The 10,446-nt window shown below is 43.0% G+C and overlaps 1 protein-coding gene across 1 annotated transcript; it reads right to left on the reverse strand.

The window, feature by feature from the left end:
* Nucleotides 1-5,294: 5,294 nt before the first annotated feature.
* Nucleotides 5,295-9,799, reverse strand: NDUFAF4 (NADH:ubiquinone oxidoreductase complex assembly factor 4). Its single transcript, XM_037894500.2, has 3 exons — nucleotides 9,509-9,799; nucleotides 7,570-7,667; nucleotides 5,295-5,926 (listed from the first exon to the last, which is right to left on the reverse strand). The coding sequence occupies exons 1-3, from the start codon at nucleotides 9,633-9,635 to the stop codon at nucleotides 5,633-5,635; spliced, it is 519 nt and encodes a 172-aa protein (XP_037750428.1). The 5' UTR covers nucleotides 9,636-9,799; the 3' UTR covers nucleotides 5,295-5,632.
* Between the last annotated feature and the right edge of the window lie 647 nt (nucleotides 9,800-10,446).

Below are 10,446 nucleotides of genomic sequence, written 5' to 3' on the forward strand. Positions count from 1 at the left end.
GATGCCACCTCTGGGGTATGAATGCAGTAGCTGTTGAACAGCCACAGAGTGACACTCATCATCTGAACCCATGCATCTGACGAAGTGGGTATTCACCCATGAAAGCTTATGCTCCAATATGTCTGTTAGTCTATAAGGTGCCACAGGACTCTTTGCCAGTTGATATAGTGTACTTGGACTTTCAGAAAGCCTTTTTGACAAAGTCCCACACCAAAGGCTCATAATCATAGTAAGAATTCATGGGATAAGAAGGAAGGTCCTCTCATAGATCAGTAACTGGTTAAAAGATAGGAAACATAGGATAGGAATAAATCATCAGTGTTCACAGTGGAGAGAGGTAAATAGCGTGGTCCGCCAATCTGTACTGGGCCCACTGCTGTTCAACATACTCATAAATGATCTGGAAAAAGGATGAACAGTGAGGTGGCCAAGTTCACAGATGATACAAAATTACTCAAGATAATTAAGTCCCTAGCTGACGGCAAAGAGTTGCAGAGGGATCTCACAAACCTGGGTGAGCGGGCAACAAAATGGCAGATGAAATTCAGAGTTGATAAATGCAAAGTAATGTGCATTGGAAAACATAATCCCAACTACAAATACAAAATGATAGGGTCTAACTTAACTGTTATTGCTCAAGAAAGAGATCTTGGAGTCATCATGAACAGTTCTCTGCAAATATCCACTCAATGTGCAGTGGCAGTCAAAAAAAGCTAACAAAGTTAGGAATATTAGGAAAGGGATAGATAATAAGACAAAAAATATCATAATGTCACTATATAAATCCATAGTATGCCTAACTTAAATACTGCATGCAGTTCTGGTTGTCTCATCTCTAAAAAGATATACTGAAATGGAACAAGTACATAGAAGGGCAACAAAAATTATTAGGCGTATGGAACAGCTTTCATATGAGGAGAGATTAAAGTCTACAACTGTTCATCTTAGAAAAGAGACGACTAAAGGGGCATATGATAGAGGTCTATAAAATCATGAATGGTGTGGAGAAAGTGAATAAGGAAGTGTTATTTACCCCTTCACATGACACAAGAACCAGGGGTCACACAATGAAATTAATAGGAAGCAGTTTGAAAACAAACAAAAGGAAGTACTTCTTCACACAACACACAGTCAACCTGTAGAACTCCTTGCCAAGGGATGTTTGAAGGCCAAAACTATGACTGGGTTCAAAAAAGGATTAGATAAATTCATGGAGGATAGGACCATCAATGGCTATTAGCCAAGACGGTCAGGGATGCAACCCCATGCCCTGGGTATCCGTAAGCTTCTGACTGGATCTAAAGGCAGAGGAGGCCTGGAATTACTTCAGGTCAAAGCTGCAGAAGCTATCGGAAGCCTGCATCCCAAGAAAGGGGAAAAAATTCATAGGCAGGAGTTGTAGACCAAGCTGGATGAGCAAGCATCTCAGAGAGGTGATTAAGAAAAAGCAGAAAGCATACAAGGAGTGGAAGATGGGAGGGATCAGCAAGGAAATCTACCTTATTGAGGTCAGAACATGTAGGGATATAGTGAGAAAGGCCAAAAGCCATGTAGAGTTGGATCTTTCAAAGGGAATTAAAACCAATAGTTAAAGGTTCTATAGACATATAAATAAGAAGAAAACAAAGAAAGAAGAAGTGGGACCGCTAAACACTGAGGATGGAGTAGAGGTTAAGGATAATCTAAGCATGGCCCAAGATCTAAACACATACTTTGCCTCAGCCTTTAATGAGGAGCTTAGGGATAATGGCAGGATAACAAATGGGAATGAGGATATGGAGGTAGATATTACCACATCTGAGGTAGAAGCCAAACTCGAACAGCTTAATGGGACTAAATCTGGGAGCCCAGATAATCTTCATCCAAGATTATTAAAGGAACTGGCACATGAAATTGCAAGCCCATTAGCAAGAATTTTTAATGAATCTGTAAACTCAGGGGTTGTACCGTATGACTGGAGAATTGCTAACATAGTTCCTATTTTTAAGAAAGGAAAAAAAAGTGATCCAGGTACCTACAGGCCTGTTAGTTTGACATCCGTAGTATGCAAGGTCTTGGGGAAAAAATTGAAGGAGAAAGTAGTTAAGGACATTGAGGTCAATGGTAATTGGGACAAAATACAACATGGTTTTACAAAAGGTAGATCATGCCAAACCAATCTGATCTCCTTTGAGAAGGTAACAGATTTTTTAGACAAAGGAAACACAGTGGATCTAATTTACCTCGATTTTAGTAAGGCATTTGATACGGTTCCACATGGGGAATTAATAATTAAATTGGAAAAGATGGGGATCAATATGAAAATTGAAAGGCGGATAAGGAACTGGTTAAAGGAGAGAAAACAATGGGTCATACTGAAAGGTGAATTGCCAGGCTGGAGGGAGGTTACTAGTGGAGTTCCTCAGGGATCAGTTGTGGAACCAATCTTATTTAATCTTTTTATTACTGACCTTGGCACAAAAAGTGGGAGTGTGCTAATAAAGTTTGCGGATGATACAAAGCTGGGAGGTATTGCCAATACAGAGAAGGACCGGGATACCACACAGGAAGATCTGGATGACCTTGTAAACTGGAGTAATAGGATGAAATTTAATAGTGAAAAGTGCAAGGTCATGCATTTATGGATTAATAACAAGAATTTTTTTTTATAAGCTGGGGACTCATCAGTTGGAATTAACAGAGGAGGAGAAGGATCTCGTAGTATTGATTGATCACCGGATGACTATGAGCGGCCAATGTGATGTGGCCGTGAAAAAAGCTAATGCAGTGTTGGGATGCATCAGGCAAGGTATTTCCTGTAGAGACGGGGAAGTGTTAGTACCATTAGACAAGGCACTGGTGAGACCTCATCTGGAATACTGTGTGCAGTTCTGGACTCCCATGTTTAAGAAGGATGAATTCAAACTGGAACAGGTACAGAGACGGGCTACTAGGATGATCTGAGGAATGGAAAACCTGTCTTATGAAAGGAGATTCAAAGAGCTTGGCTTGTTTAGCCTAACTAAAAGAAGACTGAGGGGAGATATGATTGCTCTCTATAAATATATCAGATGGATAAATACCAGAGAGGGGGAAGAATTATTTAAGCTCAGTACCAATGTGGACACAAGAACAAATGGATATAAACTGGCCATCAGGAAGTTTAGACTTGAAATTAGACAAAGGTTTTTAACCATCAGAGGAGTGAAGTTCTGGAATAGCCTTCAAAGGGGAGCAGTGGGGACAAAAAACATATCTGGCTTCAAGACTAAGCTTGATAAATTTATGGAGGGGATAGTATGATGAGATAGCCTAATTTTGGCAATTAATTGATCTTTGACTATTAGCGGTAAGTATGCCCAATGGCCTGTGATGTTAGGGTTTATTACAGGAGGGGTCAGTGAGATTCTGTGGCCTGCGTTGTACAGGAGGTCAGACTAGACGATCATGATGGTCCCTTCTGACCTTAAAGTCTATGAATCTAAGACTGCCAGAAGCTGAGAGTGGACGACAGGGATCACTCAAAATTGCAGTTCTGTTCATTCCCCTGAAGAAGCTAGGAATAGGTGACAGGGGATAGATCACTTGATTACCTGTTCTGTTCATTCCGCCTGGGGCACCTGTCATTGGCCACTGTTGGAAGACAGGATACTGGGCTAGATGGACCTTTGGTCTGACCCAGTATGGCCATTCTTAAGAACTGTATTAGATCACTGATGTTTGCTTAGTGCAACTAGTGAAAGGTTTCGTTATTCTAGCAACTACTCACAAATACCACAAAACCACATTTAAAAGTGAAGCTGGAAAGAACTCAGGCGAGATTAAACCCTAAAAACTTAGCACAGACACATGAGGTACACATTCAGTGTAGGCCTGCTCATTGGGAATGTTGCCACAAAACTTTAGAGATCATTGAGACAGAGGCAAAATACTTTAGTTGAATAATAACTCAATAGAAAAGCAGTCCTCTTATGGTATACTGTAGGGCAGCTAAGAGTGAAGAACAGCAGGCTCCTTTATGTATAGACAAACTGAGTTAATTTTTTATAGAACACAGATACTACAATACCATGTGCATTACAAATGGATAACCTATTTAAATGCACCGATGTACTATGCAGAAAATGGTTTTGTTTTGAATCGGCTAGTAATGCAAGTAGAAAGGATTTTGTTGTGAAATGGCAAAGCTAATGTTAGTCTTGCTAGGAATTTTACTTGATTTCTGAAATCAAGAAGCCCGTAGGGAAATAAAACAGGCACATTTTTAAAAGAAGCATATTCTAGATGTGTCTGTATCCCCTCCTTCAGAATTTACCTGATTTTAAGTTCTAAATTTAAGAAAGGTTATTAATCTTAAAGTCAGTAACGTTATTTAAGAAGGCCTTAGGCAGAAGTTGAGCTGTAAGTTGGCAACGTTTCTCCCTCCTCCCCCCAGACAGAAAAGATACTAAACAAAGTTTAATATTTCTCACATTACCATGAAAGTCCACATTATTTGATCACCACTGAAAGAGAGTATTTTCTTTATTTACACATTTTGAATAGCTATAGTATCAAAAGGTTTACAACTTGCAACTAGCCTATGCCTAGTTTACAGCACATAACATACTTGGCTAAGAGCAATGAAGGATGCAGTTTACCTTCAACATGGTAATATAGCAGTATTACAGTAGTGGGATCTATAGAAATTTCTAGCCCGAAGTTGGTTACCTGAATTTCTGTTTCTAGGCTAGAATATATAAGCCCTTTATGGGTAAATGGGGATACTAAAATAAAACAGGTGGACCTCCATAGATATTTCTATTTATAGAAAAGAGGAACCAGCTGAATTTGAAAGCTACCTACTAATCATGCTTATCGGAGATGAGCCACTGTATCACACAATGAAGATGCGGGAGCCAAGGAAAGCTGCAATAGGTTCAAATGCTACCACTTGACACTGCTGTTTATAAACTGATTGATGAATGACTTACAAAGTTGGGGCTAACTAGAATGGAAGGGATGTAGCTGAGCTTAACAGCAGCCATTACAGCTCCATAGGTTTAAAGGTGCCGCCAAAGCAATTTCCCCCACACAATTCACCAACTTTTGCTTTTAAGATCTTGACATGCTTGAAAATTCTATTTCCCCTGCAATTATCCTTCTTTGTGAAGCAAACACCCTCTCCTATCATTTTTTTAATTATAGGAAAAGTGGCTCTGTTGTGTTGTATGTACACCTGCAGACTAGTTGCATGAATAAGAATAGGTGCCATGATAAAGATTGCTGCAGAATCACTAGAAAACACTGGTTGAATGAAGTCCAAAGACAACACATTTTCCATTTGATTTCTCAGTAAGAGGTGATATTTATTTAAAAATAAAACTTTCTGCAACAACTGGAACAATTTAAGTGGATCATTTATTGTCCTGAACAGATCTTACTGATTGTCTCCTTATTTGGCATAAATAAGACAGGTTATGAACCAGAATATATCAAATACATTATTTTCACATGCAGCAATCACACAGAGAATGCAGTCATTTAAATAAAGCATTTTACTGCTACAAGGGGGCAACCTTTAAGAGCATGAGACCAAATTCCCACACAAACAGTGTATGAGAAGTGTCAAATGAAGACACCAGTGGATCAACCAAGATTTTGCCAATCACTTTTAGGAAGGTTTTAAAGCTTTTCTGTCTTTGGGAGGAAAGATTTCCACAGCAAAAGGTATGAAGAATTCTAAGAGAGAGGTGACCTCCTTCAAGTCTATATTGTACTCCTTTGCTATTTTCTCTGTGGTCCATGTTTGTGGAGAAAGTTTATGATTATTGAGAAGAGTCAGAACCTCCACCACAGAAATTTTGCCTTTGGGAATGCTCGGAATATCTAGATCCCTTAAATGACCAAGTTTTGTAAGTCTGTATTCCTGCTGTTTACTTGGGATACTTCCACCTTTGTCTTTTACCTAGTGTGGGAGGAGAAAAAAAAGTTCAAGTCAATCAGAGTTCTGTTTAGTCTGTGTACTGCACATTTCCTGCCTATTTCTTTAGTTAAAGTTTCCTTTTAATTAAAAATAAGATGCTCTCCAGTTTTTCTATTGTGAAGACTTTGATCCTCATGGACTGCCTCTCTTTCTTAGACCGTAATCCAGTGGTTTTCAATCTTTTTTCATTTGTGGACCCCTAACACATTTCAAATGGAGATGCAGACCCCTTTGGAAATCTGAGTAATTACTACCATAATCCAACACTACTTTATCCTCAAAGCACGGTGTTCTATATAGACCACAATTTCAGAAATAGTTACCATGACCAAATGTTCAGCACCTAAATGAATAGCTTAGTTTTCTCAATAGCTGAACACCAACGTTTTCCACTGACGTCAGTAGGAGTTGCTGGTGCTTAGCACCTCTGAAAATCAGGCCACTGATTTAGGTGTTAATGTGAATGTAGATGCCTAATTTCAGGAACAGACATATGAAAGTTTTGTCCCATGTATTTCAAGGTACTGAGCAGCACCAACTTCTATTGAAATCAGGTGTTCGACACTATGCAGGATTAGGTTTTTAGCTTCTCTATTACCCAAGTAAAATGGAGATAACATTATTTACATATCTCACATGGACATTATGGGGGATTCATTAACATGTCTAAAAAACATTTTGTCTTAGATGGAAGGTGCTACAGAAATGCCAAATATAAGAGAGAGACAAAGCGGATGAGGTAATATCTTTTACTGGATCAACTTCCGTTGGTGAAAGAGACAAGCTCTCGGCCTCCACAGAGCTCTTCTCCAGGTCAGGATATTATCTCATCCACCTTGTCTCTCTCGCATCCTGGGGAGAATACCACTATAAACAAACTGAAAACAAGCATAAGAGAGGCCTAGGACTAACTTTTTTTAATCTAATGCCAATATGTTGAGCCTTGCATGCAGATCACACAGACAACTGCTCTTAGTTCATCCGTTTCATGGGAAAAAAAAATCTAGAAAATTGTACAGGAAAATATAAATAAAATATCTTACCATTTCCTCACCCAAACAGATACATGGCTTCACTTAAAGGGACACCAGAGTTTTAAGTGATATTTTAATAATTTCTTTACTCTTGGTACTAGCCTCTTTGCTCTCCAGCAGAAACACAAACCCTCTCCCACACAAGTTCCAATTTCTTCTACCACCTATAGCATCATTAGGAATTCTATTTCCCATCCCTTCCACAGACTGGCTGCTTAAACTTCTGGAAACCCAAATTCGTGAGTATACTTTGGGGACTGTGGCACAAGGAAGGTGCACACAGCTGGAGTCTCTATGTGACAGATGAACATGCCTGTACAGACAGCTTCATACAGAGGAAGGAAAACTGCGGGCACAAAAAAAGGTTGATGGCACTCAAATAAGGAATGTGACCCTGAAATTAGACTTCTATTAAACAAATGAAATACAAAACAGCAATAAAAAAAGCTCAGTTTCATCTATTAACAGCTAGTAAGCTACAAAGACGACAGACTTCATAAAGCTTATTCATCATATGAGCTTTGGTATGTTGCTTTTGTCATCTGAAAAGTGCTTGCTGCTATACCCATTACAGAAAGAAGACATGCTCACTTGCACAGGTGGATCTATGGAATCAACGTAAACCTCTTTTAATAAGGCGAGAAGTTTGTCATCTTTTCTGCGAATTTCCTCTTGGATTTCTGGATCATCTAAGAAAAAAGATTTAAAAGAAGAAAATCACTCTCTCTTGCTAATATTCTTGTTGGCTTATACTTCATGGTTTATAATGCCCAGGAGTAGGGCCCCACCAAACTAATGCTCCATTCTGGTCAATTTCACAGTCACACGATTTTAAAAATCGTAAATTTCATGATTTCAGATATTTATATCTGAAATTTCACAGTGCTGTAGGGGTTCTGACCCAAAAAGGCTTGTGGGGGAGGGGGGTCCACAAGGTTATTGTGCGGGGGGGGGGGGGGGTGTTGCAGTACTGCTACCCTTATTTCTGCACTGCTGCCTTCAGAGATAAGCAGCTGGAGAGTGGTGGCTCCTGGCCAGGAGCCCAGTTCTGAAGGCAGAGCCACCGCCAGCAGCAGCACAGAAGTAAGGATGGCATGATACGGTATTGCCATCCTTACTTCTGCGCTGCTGCCTTCAGAACTGGGCCTTTGGTCAACAGCCACCACTTTCCACCTGCACAGCTCTGAAGGCAGCAGGCACAGAAATAAGGGTGGCATGGTATGGTATTGCTAACCTTTCTTCTGTGCTGCTGCTGGCAGAATTCTGCCTTCAGAGCTGGGCGCCTGGCCAACAGCCACCACTCTCTGGCCACTCAGCTCTGAAGTCAGCGCAGAAGGGTGGCAATACCGTAACCCTCTTAAAATAACCTTGTGATCCCTCTTCAACTCCTTTTGGGTCAGGACCCCCAATTTGAGAAACATTGGTCTCATGTGTGAAATCTGTATAGTATAAGGTAAAAGCAAACAAAAAAACAGATTTCACAGGGAAGACCAGATTTCACAGTCCATGACATGTTTTTCATGGCTGTGAATTTGATCGGGCCTTACCCATGAGACATCACACACCTCAAGTGAAAATGAAAGCATGTGAACACTTCCAGGGAAATCTCATTTTTGCATTAGTTCTGATATTCACAATACTTAATGTTGTCTTGTACACAGGGAAAGGAGAATCAATTATGCCTATTCACAAAAAGAAAGTGCAATCCTAAACAACAGTAAGGCCTACTATACACCTGAAAATTATATCAATCAAGCTACATCGCTCAGGGGCTGTGAAAAATGCCCTACATGACATAATTAGCTCAACCTAACACTCAGTGTAGACACAGCTGGGAATTCTTCCAATGACCTACCTACCACTTCTTGGAGAGGTGGATTAACTACATTGATGAAAAAACCCTTCCATGGTTGTAGGAAGCACCTATACTAGCGTTACAGTGGCAGTACCACTGAATGCATCCGATGAAGTGAGCTGTAGCTCACGAAAGCTTATGCTCAAATAAATGTGTTATTCTCTAAGTTGCCACAAGTCCTCCTTTTCTTTTTTTGCGGCTACAGACTAACACGGCTGCTACTCTGAAAAAAGTACCACAACTGTGCCACTGTAGATGTGCCATCCCACCCCACCCCCTGTAACCGCCCCATACCCTGCATCCCACCCCCTCGTAACCCCCCATACCCTGCGTAACCCCCTCACGCCCTGCATCCTGCCCGCCCTCCCCCGTGTCCATACCCTGCATCCCACCCCCGGAACCGGCACATACCCTGCACCGCCCCGCCCCAGAAACCCCCAGGCCTCCTCCACCACTCCGCGCACGCGCCCGGCCCTCATAATCCCCCCGCCCCAGGAACGCGCGCGCCCTACTGCCCCGTAACCCCCCGCACGCGCAGCGTCTAACCACCCCCCACCACACACACACACACACACCCCGTTCCCCCCGCCCTCTATAACCCCGCCCCCCCACGTTCTCGCTCCCTAGGTCCTTCCCCCGTGGCCTTGGGGCGCAGCGCCGGCCGCGGGCACTCACCGGGCAGCGGGCCCGGCCTGGCGACGGGGTGGCGGGGGGCGGACGTGGGCTTCTCCTTGCTGATCTCGCGGGTGGCCCGGCTCTCCAGGTTGAAGTTGCGGAACACACGAGTCACCCTGGCGCCCATCACCTCCGTGCGGCACCGGCCGCGAGCACGCGCACAGAGCCGCCAGCGCCCCACCTAGCGGGCAGGAGGACCCCGCGCAGCCGCGGGAGGGATGGGGGAGGCGCGAGGAGGCAGCGGCTCGGAGCCGAGGCGGGGCGGGGCGGCCGTGCGCTCGGGCTACGGGGCGGCCAGGGGGCGAGGCGGGGCTCCCAGCAGGGTCACTGCGGGCGGGGCCGGGGAGGCTGCGCAGCGCGTTGCTGGCTGACAGGGCCCTGGCCTGCGGAGCGTCTCCCCTCAGTGTCTTGTCCCTGGCGCGTGCGCCACCGGTGACCTGGGGGTCTGGTCCTTGGGCTAGCCAAGGCATCGCTCCGTGCCTCAGTGCCCCCGTCTGTAAATTGATGAATAATTGTGCTGCCCTGCCTTGTGCTGATGAAAAGGCACCGATGTGAGGGCAAAGTCGGATTGTTATTATGCTTAAGGAGTAGGGGAGAAAAGGCAGCAGCAGCTGGCGACCAAAAAAAAAAAAAAAAAGAAAGAATCTAGATGAGCCCAACACTGCCTCACTTTAGCACACTGCCGCGCCTCACTTTATTTTTCACTGTCTTCTTTCTTCCCCTCCACTTTCTCACCTACTGCAGGGGGTATTGGGAGGTTAGGTTATGACTGATCTCAGCAGAGGCACCTCTTTTCAGTTTACTGTACCTATAAATACATTGTAAGTCTGATGTCTCCAAGGATTCAATTAATTTTTAAAAATAAAAGAATGATGTTCTCCCGCAGCAGCAGTAACTGAGAGATCCATTAATGTTTCATATGGGGATACTGCAAATGC

Source organism: Chelonia mydas, chromosome 3 (assembly GCF_015237465.2).
Source record: "Chelonia mydas isolate rCheMyd1 chromosome 3, rCheMyd1.pri.v2, whole genome shotgun sequence".
In the NCBI taxonomy this organism is placed as follows: Eukaryota; Metazoa; Chordata; order Testudines; family Cheloniidae; genus Chelonia; species Chelonia mydas.